At 39.7% G+C, this 20,467-nt stretch overlaps 1 protein-coding gene across 2 annotated transcripts; it reads left to right on the top strand.

Moving 5' to 3' along the window:
- The first annotated feature begins 427 nt into the window (after positions 1 to 427).
- Positions 428 to 19,295, top strand: LOC100371821 (aminopeptidase N-like). 2 transcript variants are annotated; one of them, XM_002734727.4, is made up of 17 exons: positions 428 to 1,250; positions 5,027 to 5,306; positions 6,868 to 6,988; positions 7,630 to 7,784; positions 8,049 to 8,162; positions 8,255 to 8,458; positions 8,786 to 8,851; positions 9,184 to 9,377; positions 10,164 to 10,252; positions 11,201 to 11,328; positions 12,038 to 12,093; positions 12,543 to 12,690; positions 13,136 to 13,314; positions 13,934 to 14,101; positions 15,253 to 15,393; positions 16,211 to 16,289; positions 17,581 to 19,295. In XM_002734727.4, exons 1-17 carry the CDS (start codon positions 454 to 456, stop codon positions 17,737 to 17,739), a joined length of 3,078 nt encoding a protein of 1,025 aa, XP_002734773.2. In that variant the 5' UTR covers positions 428 to 453; the 3' UTR covers positions 17,740 to 19,295. The 2 variants fall into 2 exon arrangements, 1 of the variants encoding a protein (XP_002734773.2); XR_014927800.1 differs by lacking the exons at positions 16,211 to 16,289; positions 17,581 to 19,295 and having other exon boundaries at positions 13,939 to 14,101; positions 15,253 to 15,380.
- The last annotated feature ends 1,172 nt before the right edge of the window (positions 19,296 to 20,467 follow it).

The following is a 20,467-nucleotide window of genomic DNA, read 5'->3' as shown; positions in this document are numbered from 1 at the left end:
CGAAATTTCTGTCAATGTAGCAGCGTTCTAACGAAACGGTTTGGGGCTAAACAGCGCTTGGGACGAAGCAGCGTTATGGACGAAACTGTAAATGGGGCGAAAAAGCGTTGGAACGAAACGACGTCGGGACAGAACGAAACGACACTGGGACTAAACAGTGTTGATACGAAACGACACTGGGATGAAATAGCGTTGCGGCACGGAATGACAATCTAACGAAATGGCGTTGGTATGAAACGAAACTGGGATGAGACGTCATTCCCCCTGCCAATGGTTATTATTGTACCAATGATGTTATTGTTCCAGTCTCTGCCTTGACATAGGTCACCCTTTGTTTGTTGTCAGTACATAGGGGAAAGTTGTATAAAGCATTCCCCCCCGCAATACCACCAATGCGCAGTCTCCGAACAAGGTCGGCCAACATTTTCTGAATTCACACAACCAACTCCCAAAATGTCGCGAGGTCGCGCCGCCGATTACCACCCCGATTATCGTCGCGACTACAACCATGATTACGACAACCCCGTTATGGCCAGCTTTTCGGAGTTCACCGAGGATATCTACCCGTCTCGACCACCGCAAAAACCCGCCCACGCTATGGTTATACAGGACGATGGGGCTAGTACTCGCCCACCCTCCACAACGCCGTCCCTGCGGTCAGCCGGGTTGCATTCGACAAACGTCAAGTTCGAAGAGCCGAGGGGATTTTTTATATCATACTGTCGGTTGATTTGGTTAGTAGTCGTTCTTGTTCTGTTAACCGTAATAGTTGGGCTGCTAGCAGGCTTGATCCGCCCGAACGAAGAACCGGTCATGGTGGTGTCGGCTGAGGAAACTCAGACGACACTGGACCCCAGCGTGGTGTACCACCGACCCCAACTCCCGCGGACACTCATTCCGCAGCGTTACGACCTGAACTTAAGACTTGACCCGGAGAGCCGGGAATTCACGGGCTCGGTCGCTATCACTGTCAAGTGCGAGGAGGCTACCAACTACGTGGTTCTACACGCACTGGAGTTGAGCATCGACCCATATACAGTCACGGTGCGGAACAAACAAACAAACAATAGAGTGAGAATGAAAACACAGTTTTGGTTTGCCAGGCATCAGTATTACGTCATTGAGATGGACGCGGATATGACGTTAGATGAAGAATACGTCATCAGTTTCAGCGAATTCAAGGGTGAACTGCGCAATGATCTGATGGGACTCTATCAAAGCGATTACATCGATGCGAGCGGCGAAAGTCGGTGAGTTGACCTATCGCTAACAATGTCCATGAATAGTATTTTATAACCAAAGAATTCTTCGTATTCTGAAATATATTTGTTTATATCGTAAGTCTTCTTTGTAGACACCAGTCAATCATGTCAAAACCACCTGTTGCCTAGTGACATTCGGTGCGACCACGTCACGTGACGTCGAACTCAAATGATCATGCTTGACTGCTCTTACATAAAAAAATAATCTCAATGCGCATGTCACGAAACGAAAAACAAATACAATCCTACAAACTAAAGTTAAAAATCCATTAGGTAAATTAAATTTAAAATTTCACCATTATAATAATTGTACTTAAGAGTAGGAATATTTTATATTTCGATAATATTGAATCTGAAATGTTCAAAAAATAATAGAGTAGGTTCAGTACGACGACTAACAAGCCAATCAATGAGCACCTTACTTGTTATCCGCTAACGTAACTAGTAAAACAACCAATCAATGAGCACCTTACTTGTTATCCGCTAACGTAACTAGTACAACAACCAATCAATGAGCACCTTACTTGTTATCCGCTAACGTAACTAGTACAACAACCAATCAATGAGCACCTTACTTGTTATCCGCTAACGTAACTAGTAAAACAACCAATCAATGAGCACCTTACTTGTTATCCGCTAACGTAACTAGTAAAACAACCAATCAATGAGCACCTTACTTGTTATCCGCTAACGTAACTAGTACAACAACCAATCAATGAGCACCTTACTTGTTATCCGCTAACGTAACTAGTAAAACAACCAATCAATGAGCACCTTACTTGTTATCCGCTAACGTAACTAGTAAAACAACCAATCAATGAGCACCTTACTTGTTATCCGCTAACGTTACTAGTACAACAACCAATCAATGAGCACCTTACTTGTTATCCGCTAACGTAACTACTACAACAACCAATCAATGAGCACCTTACTTGTTATCCGCTAACGTAACTAGTAAAACAACCAATCAATGAGCACCTTACTTGTTATCCGCTAACGTAACTAGTACAACAACCAATCAATGAGCACCTTACTTGTTATCCGCTAACGTAACTAGTAAAACAACCAATCAATGAGCACCTTACTTGTTATCCGCTAACGTAACTAGTAAAACAACCAATCAATGAGCACCTTACTTGTTATCCGCTAACGTAACTAGTAAAACAACCAATCAATGAGCACCTTACTTGTTATCCGCTAACGTAACTAGTAAAACAACCAATCAATGAGCACCTTACTTGTTATCCGCTAAAGTAACTAGTAAAACAACCAATCAATGAGCACCTTACTTGTTATCCGCTAACGTTACTAGTACAACAACCAATCAATGAGCACCTTACTTGTTATCCGCTAACGTAACTAGTACAACAACCAATCAATGAGCACCTTACTTGTTATCCGCTAACGTAACTAGTAAAACAACCAATCAATGAGCACATTACTTGTTATCCGCTAACGTTACTAGTAAAACAACCAATCAATGAGCACCTTACTTGTTATCCGCTAACGTTACTAGTACAACAACCAATCAATGAGCACCTTACTTGTTATCCGCTAACGTAACTAGTACAACAACCAATCAATGAGCACCTTACTTGTTATCCGCTAACGTAACTAGTAAAACAACCAATCAATGAGCACCTTACTTGTTATCCGCTAACGTTACTAGTAAAACAACCAATCAATGAGCACCTTACTTGTTATCCGCTAACGTTACTAGTACAACAACCAATCAATGAGCACCTTACTTGTTATCCGCTAACGTTACTAGTAAAACAACCAATCAATGAGCACCTTACTTGTTATCCGCTAACGTTACTAGTACAACAACCAATCAATGAGCACCTTACTTGTTATCCGCTAACGTAACTAGTAAAACAACCAATCAATGAGCACCTTACTTGTTATCCGCTAACGTTACTAGTACAACAACCAATCAATGAGCACCTTACTTGTTATCCGCTAACGTTACTAGTAAAACAACCAATCAATGAGCACCTTACTTGTTATCCGCTAACGTTACTAGTACAACAACCAATCAATGAGCACCTTACTTGTTATCCGCTAACGTAACTAGTAAAACAACCAATCAATGAGCACCTTAGTTGTTATCCGCTAACGTAACTAGTAAAACAACCAATCAATGAGCACCTTACTTGTTATCCGCTAACGTAACTAGTAAAACAACCAATCAATGAGCACCTTACTTGTTATCCGCTAACGTAACTAGTAAAACAACCAATCAATGAGCACCTTACTTGTTATCCGCTAACGTAACTAGTACAACAACCAATCAATGAGCACCTTACTTGTTATCCGCTAACGTAACTAGTAAAACAACCAATCAATGAGCACCTTACTTGTTATCCGCTAACGTTACTAGTACAACAACCAATCAATGAGCACCTTACTTGTTATCCGCTAACGTTACTAGTAAAACAACCAATCAATGAGCACCTTACTTGTTATCCGCTAACGTAACTAGTAAAACAACCAATCAATGAGCACCTTACTTGTTATCCGCTAACGTTACTAGTAAAACAACCAATCAATGAGCACCTTACTTGTTATCCGCTAACGTAACTAGTAAAACAACCAATCAATGAGCACCTTACTTGTTATCCGCTAACGTAACTAGTAAAACAACCAATCAATGAGCACCTTAGTTGCTATCCGAACAACTTAATAGTTTGTTTGACAATAAACCAAATTTGTCATTTTCAGAATAATGTTACTAAAAAAGGAAAGTGCAGACTATAAACGGGACTATTTTGTGAATTTGTGATGAAAAGAGGGAACTGGTGGTGATAAGTTTAAAATAGATTTCAAATGTAAGATGTACTCAACTGTAATTGTTGGCGATAAATTAAGGCTACGCTAAGTAGGCTAATGACGTCATATCCCAAGAGTGTGCAAATTATGAAACATAGCAATAGTTGAAGACGAATATTATTTTTGCCTGGTGTATCTACTTTAGCAACACCCAGTGAAAAATATTTGTTTTGAGTCGGGGCAATCCCGTAGTCTACCTAATTTCCAAAAATGTGCTATACCCATTTAAACGTAGTAATGGGCGGTATACATTTTAAAATTTACATATTACGTCACTAGTATAACTTTGGCATTTGTACCACAGGCCTGTAGTCACTGAATAAACGTAATATATATATAAATGCCTCGACATACTAGTATCGCACACTAACGAACTTTTTACTTGAGCGCCATAGAGGGCGCTATATGACAGAAAGGTACACTGCAGTTGACTGTCTCCGCAGTTTTGCTGCCTTTTTACGATATTGTATAACGTAGCTCTGGACCGGAATGAGTTCCTCTCGCATCCAACCTGACATTAATGTTATACCCCTTTTCTTTTTTCAAATGTTCTTTAGGGTTACAAACAATTTTGAGAGGGGTTCAGTGTTTTAGAAATAATTTTGGAGGGGATAAATCATTTTTTTTTAATATTATGTTTCAGCACTGGTGTAGTGCTTTAATGCGCTATAGGGAGTGCATATCTGTGTATGCAATGACATTATTGCTAATATCGTGTGTGTGTGTGTATGTAAACAGATTGCCATTTACAGTGATGACCGCCGTGTAACGGGAGGGCATATTTGTGGTAAATGTCCGAGTCCCAAATATACTCATAAATGTTACGGTGAACGTTTATCAAGAACACGTCTAATATATTTTGGACTCACAGCTGTCTTCTGTATTTTACCTGACGTCATTTATTTGTTTAAAAATTCATCATTATCTTCCAGGTCCGTGGTGTCGTCCCAATTCTCTCCGTCTTTTGCAAGAAAAGCCTATCCATGTTTCGATGAACCGGGATTCAAAGCGGTTTTCCAGGCCTCGATCACGTTCCCAGACCCATACAGGGCGCTGTTTTGCACACCGATGCAGTCTGCGGAGGACCTACCCGACTCGTGGAAAAAAGAAGTGTACGAAGAAACGCCCCCTATGGCAACTTATCTGACCACGTTCGTTTTAGTCAACGATGATTATCAATACAAGGAACGAGTGAAATCAGGTGGTTATACGGTGAGTGATGAAATGAAAGGAGACATTATTACTTCTGCCGGGGGGTCTCATTTTAAATTCGGAATAGAAGAACTAAGGGCAAACAAAGATAAACTACAAATTCGCATTCAATCATGACCAGCGCAAACGCATTAGCCATTGAGAGAGTGTGAAATCGACCAAATATGATATTTGCAATCCCCGGGGACGGAGTACGTCACAGGACGTTCCACGTTGCTAAGACGCGCACCACTGTACCATGCATTTCTATGGGCTCTGTGCACGCTGCTGAGGAACTCGAAACGCCGAGCGAAGAGCTGGTGAAATTCAAGAAAACAACAGGAACTCAACATTGAAGTAATCCTGAAAAATCAAATTTATATGCGTTACACACGCAGGGATAATCTTGTTACACTGTTCAGAGGAGTCTCAACAACCATCCCAAAGTACCGTTTTCTGAGGGTTTTCGGCCTTTGTTTTCACCGTGATGGTTGCCATGCAGTGAAAATGCCCGGATGTCACCCCGAGAATCCACACACAAACTGCGGTATGCGGTGGTTGGTACACCCCCACATGCATTTGGTGAACAAACCTTCCACGTTTACTGTAACACTATTTATTTTCACTGACATTTAATTTTAATTTCACCATTTTGATGTTTGGAAAATTTTACCTGGATTCACGAACTTGACAGGGAAACAATGCGTTTTATTGTTATTCTACAAGTTCATGTGAATTTAATTTATCGAATTTCAATTATTAATGAAAATTGCAAGATTTAAAACCAGTGGATAATTATTGCATTTACAGTATTATTCCCCCTAGCAATTTCTATTTCTTCTTAAGTCAAATAAAGTGTGAATACAATGACGAGGTCGCGTGAGTTGCGCCCTCTGCGGTGCTCCAAACCCAATCCAGGTGTGATAAACACCTGTGAATCTACGAAATGCATAAATATTCATTCTTCTAAATCGCGCCCCTAGCGGTGAAGCGCTTTTGTGTCGTGTTGTCATTTGTCGGAAAGAGTTCATGTTGTACTCCCATCGCTAACCCTAACTCTAACCCTCACCCAACCTCAATTCAATTTTGAGTGCCCCTCTAACAAGTGATGTCTTTAGCAGGGGCATAATCGCAGTAATTTTCATTATTGCAAATGGCCGCCGAAATCTCGATGAGAACGAGAGTCACGAGACTTGTTTTTGCCGCCTAAATAATGTTTATTGGCTGCCGTTATTGCGTCCATTATTTCCTTGATTACCGAGTTTACGGTATTCGTGACAGCGATGGCTATAGAAGATGGAAAAGAGGAGGGGAAAAAGGCGCACGCAGTAGCTTTCTCGCTCTCCGTGAGATCTCGGCGGCCATTTTCAAGTCTATTGTTGCTACGTTGAACTGTTTTGAATTTCGACATATATAATTGACGATTTATCGGATCGTACCCGAATGTCGAACCCTTTGAGAGTCAGGCATGGGATCTATTGTAACGTCTACACTTTTACCGCATTTTGGTTAGTGTAATAACAAGTTTCGTGCATGTCATATTTCACCTTTAGTCAAATAATTTGATTTTGTCTTTCTTCAGATTCGTTTTTGGGCACGATCGGCAATAATTGACGACCTGGATTGGGCGCTTGACGTCGCTGATCGTAGTTTTGAGTTTCTCGAACAATATTTTGGTCGAGCGGATGCAATGAAAAAGTCCGGTGAGTGTTTTGTTTTAATATTTAACCATGAATATTTGTCACGTTATTTCATTATTAAAGGGCGGTAGTCGTCGCGCCACGCATGCGCGAGATATGTGGGTGATGGCGACTGACTGTTGCGCAGAGTACAAACTGAGACATTACCAAGCTTTAATTAGGTACTGATTGGAAGGTATCAAAAGAGTCACCGGCGGTAATTAGTGCAAGTCGCACCCGGGTCAAACATCATTCTTGTGATTTCCATTAGAAGAGCGCATTGGATTGTGGGAATATTAATGTTCATAAATATCGCACATGCGCAGCGCGACGACCAACGCCCTTTAATCAAGGCTCATTCAGTCAATGGCTAATTATGTCCATTTGGTCTAAAAATTTACATAAATTACAGAAAATTACGCAGCAATGTAAAAAAATATATCTAAGTTATTGTGGTTAAGTAGTATTTACTGCGCGCACATTTTACTGCCCATAAAAGCAAAATGGCCGTTTGACAAATTGTTAGAGAGGGCGCACTTTAAAATACAGTCGCAGTGGCCGAAATTTTCCAATTCGCTTTTCACTAAATTTTTCACGTAAAGTTATCCATATTTCATTATCCCGAAATAAAAATGCGTACGTAACTCATTTTTACTTTTCCTCAGATAACGTTGCCGTGCCAACTCATCTGTTCAGCGCCATGGAAGGATGGGGGCTGGCCACTTATCTGGAGCGCCTTGTCGTCTACAATGACGTCACATCGTCCACGCGAAAGAAGTATGAGACAGCGACGGTGGTCGCGCACGAATGTTCTCACGTTGTGAGTATTACAATATGCTTCTCTATGCGGTGATCACGAGTGTAGTTCTCACATCATACTACTAAAACATACAGCTGGTTGTATCGAGGCATATATTTATGACCACGCATGCGCATATGTATTATGTGTACGTACACATAATTACTTAAACAACCTAAAAAATACACAGATAGTACTCATAGCTGCAAGGCCAATTCGCGATGATCAACATTGTTGATTATTTTAATTTTAAACATTTGTTATTTTTCACTTTAATTTTTTTAGTGGTTTGGTAATTTGGTCACGATGACATGGTGGAATGATTTGTGGTTGAAAGAAGGTTTTGCGTCATTCTTCATGTTTGAAGTTATCGCTAACATTGAACCATCCTGGAACATGGCAAGTATACGTGACAGCAATTATCTACAATATGGCTGCGTTTCCATGGAAACCATTGAATTACTATCGATTTACTCAATTTTTATTTTCAGGATGAAATTGTATCTGTGGAAGTCGTACAGGAAGCGCTCGAACTAGACAGTTTCACGACGTCACATCCGCTTACGTATCCAGACAATCAAGAATTGACCGATCTGCTGGCCAATTTTGACAGGCTAACATACTGGAAGGGCGCGTCCGTACTGCGCATGCTCGAAAATATTGTCGGCGCAGACGACTTTAAAAGGGCTATTCAGGTAAACTATGGAGGGCGCACTTCTTCGTGGAATGTCGATGTTTCACAGCCACAGTATATAGTATGTGTTATGGCTTCAGAACGAAGCAGATTTCTTTATTAGAAAAATAAATGCTACAGTCACGTGACAGTCCTAACAATTTTTTACTTTCGCAATATTGCGAAGAAATTTATTACGCCATCATAGTAACGAGATATCCGCATACGTCTTCTATGTTGACAGAAATCCCTCTAGTCCCAGGGCGCCACCAGCGGCACTGATAAACAGATAAACAAGCAGAAATTAATATTTCACTTGCATCGATAAAATTGTTTTATATTTTCACAGAACTTTTTGCGTCGCTACGAGTATAGTAATGCCGACATGGACGATATTTGGGAAGAAGTCAGGAAGGTAGGAATGTTTTTTTGTTTTCTTTTTATATCGACCAGAAATAGTGCCTTTCAATCAAATTTATTTCGAGTGTATAACACTTTTTATAACATTTTTGCAATATAGAGTAGCAACATCCGGGATATTTTACCTCTTGGTGGGTTGATATTGCGCGTTGGACTTTGAAAGATGGCGCCGGAGTGAGCGAGGCTCATTTTTTGCGCGTGTTATAAATCGTCGTGTACCATCCCACTTGTTAACCCATAGACAGAATATTGATGTTTAAATTCGAACGTTTGTGTCCCTCAATATATCGGGAAAAATATATGTTTTATGTATATTACTTCATACAGGTAACGGCCGAGACCCTGGGTAATGAAATCGACGTCAAAAAAGTCATGGATACGTGGACACTTCAGAAGGGGTATCCTGTTATCACGGCGACCAAAAACGGCGCATATAGTGGACAGTCTACTAAACTTGAGCAGCGGTATTTTGTCCTAAAATCCCCGGAAGAAAGATTCGATTATCAGGAAAGTCCGTTCAGGTAGCGTCGGCTTATTGATCCTACCCAATATATGTGACCCCCCCCCCCCATTGTACAACCCGGAAGTAATTGAACCTCTGGGCGCCATTTTGGAATATGTAGTGATCTGAAATTCAAATATCTGACCAAACATTTTCGCTACATTGCTACATTTTCTAAAAATGAAAATTTTGGTTCTGGGATATTTGATGAACCCTCAAGCGATGAAGCGTAAATGGGTGACACGAATACTAATAGGCACTTTCCCGGAAGTTGATACAGCGTTTCGCATGCGCGCGCATACCGGACATGGCGTAAAATGTAAACTTGCAAGCGTGTTTGTATCAAATATCAGCAGACTGTCATGCTTGTATTTAGCGCCATGAGAATAGCAGATGTAGGTAGTCTGTACCCCACTCTCACTCCCTCCGGGAAAGTGGTCAAAGACATTGAAATCGTCGATCTCGTTTTTTTCCATCGTTTATATTTCGGGAAGACATACTGTATATTTTTGATGACAACGACTGCACACTTAAATCGGGGGGGGGGTCGTCACTTGCGCATGCGGCAAACGGCCATATTTTACAAACAAACGTATACCCATGAGCCTTTCCATTTTTAGCGTGCGTTGTTATCGTCGCTTGCGACTCAATTCCAGTGCGTGCGCTGGTGACGACCCCTCCGCTTTAAACATGTTTATCGATTTGAACGACATTGCCTGACCATATACGTCTGACGTCACAGAAGCGCCCGCCACTAGAGGGCGTGATTTACATGAATGGTGAATAATTGTTTGATTCTGTCTAGATATAAATGGAACGTGCTTTTCACTTACGTGGCTAGTACTGCAACGCTCACAACGCGGTCTGAATGGATCGATCAGAGCAGCCGAACAGGTGAGTTCAGACATGACGTCACAATGCTCGATTTCAAGTTGCACTCTGAGAAGGTTTGCGTCGGATTTCATTTTCCAACGCTTTTGTTAAGCTCGCGCGGAATTTGCGTCTGCTCAGGGAGGGGACTATGTAGAAATTACCTATTATTTTTCAAATGGGTATAAAATCAGGGTAAAAATATCTGCAATATACCGTGAACCTCTGGAAATGTGCTCTTGATTTGCACACATTTGGGTAAACAAACCGTTGATGGTGCTCGTCATGCACGAACTTTGAACGAGCCTGCAACACATCACGCGCACATGACTATAACTGCGCAGTAATTCGGAACACGCGCGAAATATTTATCGCATTCGGAGATATGCAGAATACCAAACCACAAATGACATTTTATGATTGATGACGGTTTGCAACTGTAACTTTTCTTCGAAGATTATGACGGAATTAGCGGACACCCTCTTCCATGAAATCTTCGATGAAAAGCAGAAATGTGGCCAATCAAAGGAGCAAAACTGTGTGAAACTTCCCACTGAAAAAATATTACTACCAGTCACTATCATTATCATAAGTTTCTTTTATAGATGAAAATGGCCGCCGAGATCTCGTTGAGAGCGAGTGTCAGCCACCAGACTTGTCTTTTGCCCCAAATATTATCCTTACTTACTTACCTGAGGAGCCAAAACAAGTCTCGTGGCTCGATCTCGATCTCTACGAGATATCGGCGGCCTTTTACGTCTGAGGTCTAATTGTGACATTTGCAAGAAAATGGTTCTCATTTTGCGATCGCTGTTCCGTGGCGTACAAATGCATACTAATCTAATTCGACAATATCCGACATTACACGATGGAACCCGACATAAGCCGATGATATTTGTCGTCACGTTTCGCTGTTCTTTGAAATAACCTTACTAACTACTAGTACTACATTTTCCATTCCCTTCTTCTTAGTCGATGTTCCAGATGGCAGTAACTATGGTAACTGGATAGGTAATTTCGATCTCGCGGGATTCTACCGCGTGAACTACGAACAAACAAACTGGGAGTGGATCATCCAGCAACTTCGCAATGATCACAATGTAAGCTTATGTTTTTTTTATCATGGCAATGCATTAAGGGTGTTGTGGTTGGAGTGACGCGGCTTCTCCGTTCACTGTGAGATCCCGCGTTATGCGTGAAATCGAAAGTGAAAACAAAAGTCATAGTGGCGTTAAAACATTTTGTGGTATTCGACAAAAGTGAAAATGTTTTTTTCCGCGCTTCTTAGTGTGCTATAAACAACTATTGATGGTCAATTTTGCTGAAGTATTTGTATTCCAACGCTAGATACATTGTTATCCTCCTGAAAGCTTGATCAGAAAGCAGATCGACATTTATTTTGTTTTATTTTTTTTGGCGTGAGGACGGTAGATTTTGAAGACAACTTTTATAATCTGCGATTTTCTTAACACGATCGAGATGGCACTTTTGATTCGATTCTATCACTACAATGTAATGCTTTCTCTCTCTATATATATTCTTGTAAAGTTATGTGTGCGTGACAACCGCCTAATCAACATAAAAATAACAGTATTTAAACCTGACAATTTAACATGGGACATGGTAATTGGTGAACTCGCGATGTAATAGAAAAAAATGGCCTTATTTGCTTTACCGTTGCGAACGAGTATTGGACGAGACCAACTCTAAGATTGGGAATATTTTATAATATCTAAGTAACCATGGTTACGAAAGTTTTATTTTGTAGCTTTTTTTATTTTTGCAACGTGGCTATTTATTCTCTTACAGTCGTTCAGTCCAGTGACAAGGGCAGCGATTATAGATGATGCGTTTTCCCTTCAAAGGTAAAAACTGTTCGCTTTGTTTGATTATCCGATCGTGTATCGGGTTCTTCTGCTCGAATATTTCAATAACGACGTGTCGCAAACATAGAGGGCGCCGTGCTGTGAGAGGAGATGATTATTTGTTATGATTATGGTTCACTAGAAAAAAAAATAGTACAGAAAATGTAACTAAAAACTTGTGAAAGAAACAGTACATCCCCATCTCACTCCTTCCGAGTTTCTAATGGACCTGTAAGCACCATTCAGAAAAAGAAAAAAAACGCAAGTGATTTCGTTGAGATGAAATACTCTTCTTGTTCATTGACTAGTTTGAAAGTGCGCTCGTGGAATTGCCCATAATCACGGTCACATTTACAGTTGATGGTAGACCTAGGCGTTAACAGAGTGTGGCTAGTCCTGTCGCATCTATGTTACGTACAACAAATCACGGTATTATTGAATCCTTACAGAGCTGGTTTACTGGACACGATGACCGCTTTGCAAGTTACATTGTACCTTGGGAGGGAAAACCACTACGCACCTTGGCACGCCGCCAACAGAGGATTTACATATCTTAGAAATCGTCTACATATGACATCATACTATGGTACATTTCAGGTAGAGTACCCTATTTGTATTATGGTTATCTGTATGAATGGTTGAGGTGGCACTTCACCTTGTTGTTCAACTTCGCTGGTTCACATGCATTGGTAACTGTGAGGGCGCAAGTCAACGGCACTAACTTCCATTGGCTGATGGTTTCATTTAAAGCGGCGGAGTCGTCACCTGCGCATGCGTCATATGGCCACACACAGTCCCTCCAGGGATTGTGGGCCATAGCGTGTCATTGTTTATAAACAATCGTATACCCATGAGCCTGTGCGTGTTTAGCGTGTGTTGTTATCGTCGCTTGGGACTCAATTACCGCGCGTGCGCAGGTGACGACCCTCCCGCTTTAACATGGCCGCTTGTACTACATTTACGCAAGAACGTGTGGTGCAGGATGATGACGTAATATTGTTCTTTTCTGACCCATACTTCGTTTGATTTTTTTTTAAATCAGCGATACATACTGGCATTGCTTAATGACTACGATGTCACGTGGTCCTTGCCCGCAAGTGATACAGTATCGGAAAGATTTCTCCAAGAAATGCTACTAAAACTGTCCTGTGCTAATGGCGCCGCCGGCTGTGTCAACGAGGCCGTGTCCAGATTTGACGAATACCTGGAGTCTGACCGAAGGTAGGTTACTACAACTGGCATATAAATGTTACTATGGTAACATATTGGTTCTATGCAGAATAAAATTGTTCAAATCATGAAATGAACTTGGCCTTTAACATTTCGGACAACATATCATTCATTGTATACTTATAATAGTAATATATGCAAATACGCATGCGCTTTTGAATAATACCAGTATTTCAAAATCCCTGTATATAATATGAGGTGATTACGGGGATACTGCAAAGTATTCACAGCGATAGTATCGACCAACGCGCAGGAATACATCATGGGAATGCCGAAATCCAAAAAGTTTATAACAAATTCAGCGAACTTCTTTGTGTGGAGTCCGGTCAAACCATGGGGGCCATGTTTGTTTTTATTATTAGAGGACGCTTACGCGCATAATCGTTCCATATTTAAATCGCGTTTCCTAATATAGTAGGATGAAAATACCTAGTGCAATACCGCAAAATTACGGCACACGGTAACTTATGGCGTTACGATAACAGACGTATAATATTACTGTGTAAGAAATATCCTTAAAAATTATGCAAATTGTCGCTTTCAACCTTGACATCCTAAACATAAAACAGTGTGGCGTATAACGTGTACTGTACATTTGTTTGTATCACAGAATAGAACCCGATCAGAAGTCCGTGGTGTACTCGGAAGGGATTGCACACGGCACAGTCGATGACTGGGACGTCATGTGGTCACGTGCTCAGAATGCCCAATCGCCAGACGAGGAGACGATCATCATGACGTCGTTGACAGCTTCCCGCGTGCCATGGGTTCTAGACAGGTAAATGGTTGAGGGCGTGATTTGCTGTAGTTAAAATATGAATATCAATGCACTGAATTGCGACATTTTTTCCCGTTGACGTCATTTGTCTAAAATTACACGTGACATCTGCAGATTATATACGATCATTGATAATAATTTATAATTTGTCTATATGATCAATTTACTGATCAGTCTTCTGCAAAACAAGTCACAGTGTATCTGCACACTTGAATTAAATAAGGGGCGAACCATTTGCTGTGGCGGGAAGGGCAAGGACGATTTTTTAAACAAATTATTCTATAGCACATATCAGCGACAAAGTTCTGAATATCCATGGTTCAAAAAGAATCATTACTGATATGAAAGTATAAAATAAAACACAATACACAGTTGATAACCAAGATTCAATTTCCAGTCTGTTTGTCGCGTAGTATTTGCCGTCCCTGTTTGTTGTGCTGGACTCAACGGCATCGGATGTGTAAAACGTGCGCAGACGATATGTTCCCATCTTGCAATAGGGGATTTTCCGTACAATTGCGAGATCTCGCGAGATGTATGAAAAACGCGCGTCGAACGCCTGCCGCAAAAATCGAACGATTTGATTTTGAACTAGAATTTCGTTATTTCGTAACTCACATCGACCGGCCGATCTTCGACAGAGGAATATTGCTTCCGAATACTCTTACTTAATCAAAATTGCCTATCATCAAATGTGGACAGCACATTATTAAGCATGGAAATGTCCCCCAAAATACTTTCGCGTTTGTCGAATCCCACGCGATGTTTGACGCCACTACGACGCTCATTCTCCTTCCCAGAGTTCCTTGCGGTTAGATCACCGAAAGTATATATTCGTCGAATAGAACTCTGCCCGGGAGATTGTACGACGCTATGACCTTTGTTTGTCCTGTTTTTACGTTCGATTTCACGCATAACGCGTGATTCTCGCAATGTACGGAAACTGCTCTATTCTTCGCGTTTCAGTGATTTCGTGTTTGTTGTGACTCTTAAGAACTGTTTCTGTCTGAACAAAGTTCTGTGAAAAAGTGTTCGACTGTTGATAACTTTATCTGTTTGTCCGAATTCGTCAATCTCGTGAATATTCTCATGAATATTCATTAGATGATGGTGACGTAACTGCAATCAATCCTATTCATATTACCCAATAGGTATATGCAATGGAGTCTGAATGTGTCAATCGTGCCACAGTCTCTGAATTGGGCGGTTTTCCAGAATATTGGTACTAATATTTACGGTCATTTCGTTGCCATGGACTTCATTGACGATAACTGGGATGCCATGCTATCCACGTAAGTAAGTCACGGAGTCCTTGAAACAAGGAATTGGATGATTGGCTACTGAGAACATGCTAGTTAACAAGGAGTTATGTGATTGGCTACTGGGATACACTAGTATATAAGGATATAGTTGATTGGCTACTAGTAGGCAATAACGAAATGAATGATTGGTTATTTAGTGATATTATCAAGTGATATGATTTTGTTATTATTTATTAGAACACTACGATTAAGAATTTCCGTTTCGACATGAAATCTTTTCGTTTTTATTCAGAAAATTTTTAACAAGTAAAATCATATTTGTTAAAGTTATTGTTCATACATGATTTGTTAAACACACTACATAGTTTGTAATTTTATTCAGCTTCTTTCAGTCATAATTCAAGATGAATAAATGACAAAAATATAGAGAACATAGAGATTTATTATTTTCAGTAATGTTCATATGTAATCGGTAATTATAAAAAATGGTGTGCATATAAAATTCATTTTGTTTATGATTTATCCTTCATATATTTCTAAATTCTCTTGTCAAAATCTGTTGTTTTTCATTTTTTCCCCGAAATAGCGAAAAAATGTCGAAAACGGAAATTCTATATATTAATGTCACCAGGGATATAAAGTTACATTAACAATTAAGATTGAATCTGATTGGCTACCAAGCCCTTCCACCTAACCCACCTAACAGTCTGACCAATCAGAGAGCAGATTGTCTGTTGACAGGTTTTTTTCGACGTATCGCATTTTGCCCTGTATAGATCAACTCAACTGTAAAACTCAAGTGTATGAGAATGATTTTTGTCTTTTATGTGAAAACTTGTCCTAATAGATTTGGAGATAACACAGCTCTCATGGGGTACGCTCTGACTGGGACTAGTCTGATAAACAGTGATGCTGGCCTACAACAGGTATGTCTACTTCTATTTAGCATACGTCATTTCCTTTATGTACATTTACATATGTCATTTCCTGTGTAGTTGCCTGCATGAGATTATGTTCGGTGTTCAGACAATTTACCACACCCACAACATTCAGTTTTTTAGAATTTACCAGAAATAATATATTTCGATAATTGGTTCGATCATTGGCGTGCAAGAAATTGTTATTTTTAGCAACAATCGTCAAGTTTACTGACAATTAGATTTTCAAGGCTCGTAAATTCTTGTGAAATAAATTAGTCACGAGATACATTTCACTACCTTGACCCAGTTCAGTTGGACAATACCAGTTTTATCCGTGGGCGAAAAATTAATTACACATTTTTTTGTACAGGAACGCAAACGTTCAGAAACTAGATTCTCATATATTTACCTTATGACGATTCAAATTATTTGTACCCATATTGCACCACGACAAATGAGAACTGTGCTCGGGAGATATCTCAGAAATTATGTGTAGTTAAACAACCATTTATTTTTTTTGTGGAGCAAATAATTATCTTATACTTACTCAATCTGGTCACTGGGAAATTTATCTTGGAAATGAAAGCCATTTGTCAGCATAAAATAAATGAATGAATGAATGAATGAATGAATGAATGAATGAATGAATGAATGAATGAATAAATGAATGAATGAATGAATAAATGAATAAATAAATAAATAAATATATAAACCAAGCATAATTATCATGTGACACAGCTTTCTTAAAGGCCGGCGGTCGTCGCGCCGTATCCTGTTCGATATGAGACTCAGTGTCACACACAACGCGTGTAAATACATTGTTGTTTACATGAATTTCGATCACGCGCTGCGCGACGACCACCGCCGTTTAAATTATTTTTGTGAAATACTTTTGGCACACTGTACGCACAGTATTTCAATTACTTATAAACAAAAAATAGTTTTCGCTGCGTGATATACACATGTGCGTGCGTTCTTAATTACTGGTACGTACTATTAATTCAAAGTTCATGTGTATATGCGTACCTCTTTATTTAATCGTGATAATAGTATTTTAAGATCTCTGACATTTTTTTTTCTAGTTTGCCATTAATCATAGCCAAGGCCATTCATTAGAATGCAATGACGAGTTGTTATAAAATACTCAAAACTTTTCCTATTACCTGTTTTAGGAACTGCCAGAAAATGCTTAAAATTGAAAAAAGAATCAGGAGACTTGGGAAATTGTCCTGCTCTAAATGTATGTAAAACATATTCAAATAAAGAAATGATAATGTCTGCGACGTTTCATTTTTAGTTGCAGAGTTTGAAAGCCAGGACAAGCGACGACCTTGCGGCCTACTCAGTATTGGATGACGTCATCGAGAAGGTCGCCATCAACGTTGAATGGGCGAAATCCTACGTCGACGATGTTGCACGATTCCTTGAGAGTGACGACGTTCAAGACATGATTTGAAACAGAACGATTGTCTCAAAATTTTCGGATTATTTTTACATTCAGTAGATGTTGTTTAACGTGCAGGACACTTTCAAAATGGCGGCGCGTATAAGTCGACGTTTTACTGACCGTCTATACAAAACCGCGGTCTATGTTGCTAAATTCCAACTTTATTGAAATTTTCTGAATTACTAAAAAAGACCAATTTTCACGTATTTCATTGTACCAGGCGTTAGCCTGTTGGCATAGGCATGTTCAGGGAACCATCGTTCGCCACTATTTATTCCCATCGAAACTGCAGTCTGTGCATTTAATTTGTTTTTGGATCAAACTGCATTATCGTCAGGTATGGTCACAAATACGGCCATTTAGCGCATGCGCAGTGAATAATATATGTTTTTAGTATACGACGAACTGGGTTAAGACGTCTCGCGAAGTTGAACGAACCTTATATATAGGAATTGTGGCGCATTGACGTCATATCCTGTTTGTACATTGCATAATTTAGGGGTAGACTATTACTCTTGTTGAGGAGGGTTAGGTTAGAATTTAATAGAAATATTCTGCACGAGAAAGAAATGATCGACAAATTAAACCAAAATGTATGATACATTAAAGCGGGGGAGTCGTCACCTGCGCATGCGTCAGATGGCCATAGCGTGTCATTGTTTACAAACAAGTGCCTACCCATGAGCCTTTGCGTTCTTAGCGTGTGTTGTTATCGTCGCTTGGGACTCAATTCCCGCGCGTGCGCAGGTGACGACCCTCCCGGTTTAACGTTTCGTTACGTGTCAAGTTGCGCTGTAGAATAATAGCATTTTTGTATGTTTATTTTTTAAATATTCATTTAAGAAATGTATATTTTATAATATTGAATATTTAGTTCAATTTTGAATATAATACCATGTTTTTGATATAAGAATGTTTGTGGTTCACGTGTTGCATCCACACACTGGCGACTACCGCTAATTATAGCATATGACAACTTCAATTTACATAAATTTTCTTTTCATATGTTTTTTCACAAAATTCTGAATCAAAATCCTTTTTATAACACAAATATGGAAATTTTGTTTCAATAATGAACTTAGCTGACCCGTTAAACACATTTTTTTTTATTTATCTCACATGTTGTAACAGAAAACATTCTCTAGCTCTTCAGCTGTCAGTACTGGCAAGCACGTGGTTTGACCGACATTTACTGCGCATGCGCTAGTGAAATTATGATTCAAAGCAGGAATGTCGACTGTAATTTGTGGAGTGCTATGCAAGACATCAAACATTGCGACTGTGATGTGTTGACTCAGGAACACACAAAACATCAAAGAAACCAGAGAGCTTTCAGGTTTAACTTCTTGTTTATTCCGCCATTTTCAGTTACACCAATGGCACTACTTTTTACATATCAATACACTCGGGTGATCAGGTGACATATAACATCATTACAAAAGTATGTATTCTGACGCATGCAATAAAGTAGTCCCAAAAACGCCACAGTGACACAGAGACAAAAAGAGGACTATGAGTTCTGTAAACCAAAACGATTATATACACTGTTCCAAACTGTTATCAAACGAATCCCAACTTGTGTGTTGCAAAAGCAACGATGTTTCATTCACAGTAAATCATAATTCAATGTGTTCATTAACATATATTATTACGTGTGTATGGCGGATTAATTTGGTCATTTGGAATAACATTTGTACTGTCTAACAGGCAAAGAAAATAATCCCTTCTATAATTTAAGTTTTCCTGGCATTTAATGCATATCTTAAATTGTCACAGTACAATTTGACATTTCTCGTTATTTGTTAAAAGTGATGCTATGCTTGTATATATTTAAAGCGGAGAGTCGTCACTTGCGCATGCGTCAGATGGCCATAGCGTGTCATTGTTTACATACATGCGTCTACCCAAGAGCCTTTGCGTTTTAGCGTGTGTTGTTATCGTCGCTTGGGACTCAATTCCCACGCGTGCGCAGGTGACGACCCTCCCGCTTTAAATAATAAAACGTCCAAAGTCAAACGAAGAAATAACTACACAAATTAGTCACGTGCCCCAGAAAAAATTATAACGGCAAATAATGAAAATGAGTCAACCGTCTTCACGGCGTATGTTATATTATAGCGGATAAGCCATTAAAAAGTAATTATTCAAATTATTTTGATACATTTGTTTTTAAATCTAAAAATCCCGCGTGAAATCGGAAGTATATTAGGCGATATTTCCACGCTTAATAATGTGCTGTACACATTTGATGATGGTCAATGTCGATGACGTAAGGGTGTTCAAACGCAATATCCTCCTGTCAAAGATCGGCCTTTCGATGTGAGCTATGAAGTAAAGAAATTCGAGTTCAAAATCAAATCGTTTGATTTTTGCGGCAGACGTTCGACGCGCGTCTTTCACGCAACTCGCGAGATCTTGCAGTCGAACTGAAAATCACCTATTTATATTTGCTTATTCCGCGTCCTACGTACGAAAATCAGAACGAGGCTATGACGTTTTATCATCATAGTGGACGACAACATCACCAATTTCTACGTATTACACATTGTTCATTGAGTGCATGGGACGAACGTGATATTTCCGATATGTCACCTTTGACCTTCCAACTAACAGGTGTGGAGAGCAACAATTGACCGGATAGAAACATACTTTCTAAAAATAACAACATCAGTGTTCAGCACAAAACATGAAATTCTGTCACAATGTACAGATGGGTCTAGGATTAAATACTATTGAA

Source organism: Saccoglossus kowalevskii, chromosome 20 (genome assembly GCF_978046115.1).
Source record: "Saccoglossus kowalevskii chromosome 20, keSacKowa6.1, whole genome shotgun sequence".
Taxonomy (NCBI): domain Eukaryota; kingdom Metazoa; phylum Hemichordata; class Enteropneusta; family Harrimaniidae; genus Saccoglossus; species Saccoglossus kowalevskii.
The sequence above is the reverse complement of the archived record's forward strand: the minus strand, read 5'-3'. Positions and strand labels throughout refer to the sequence as shown.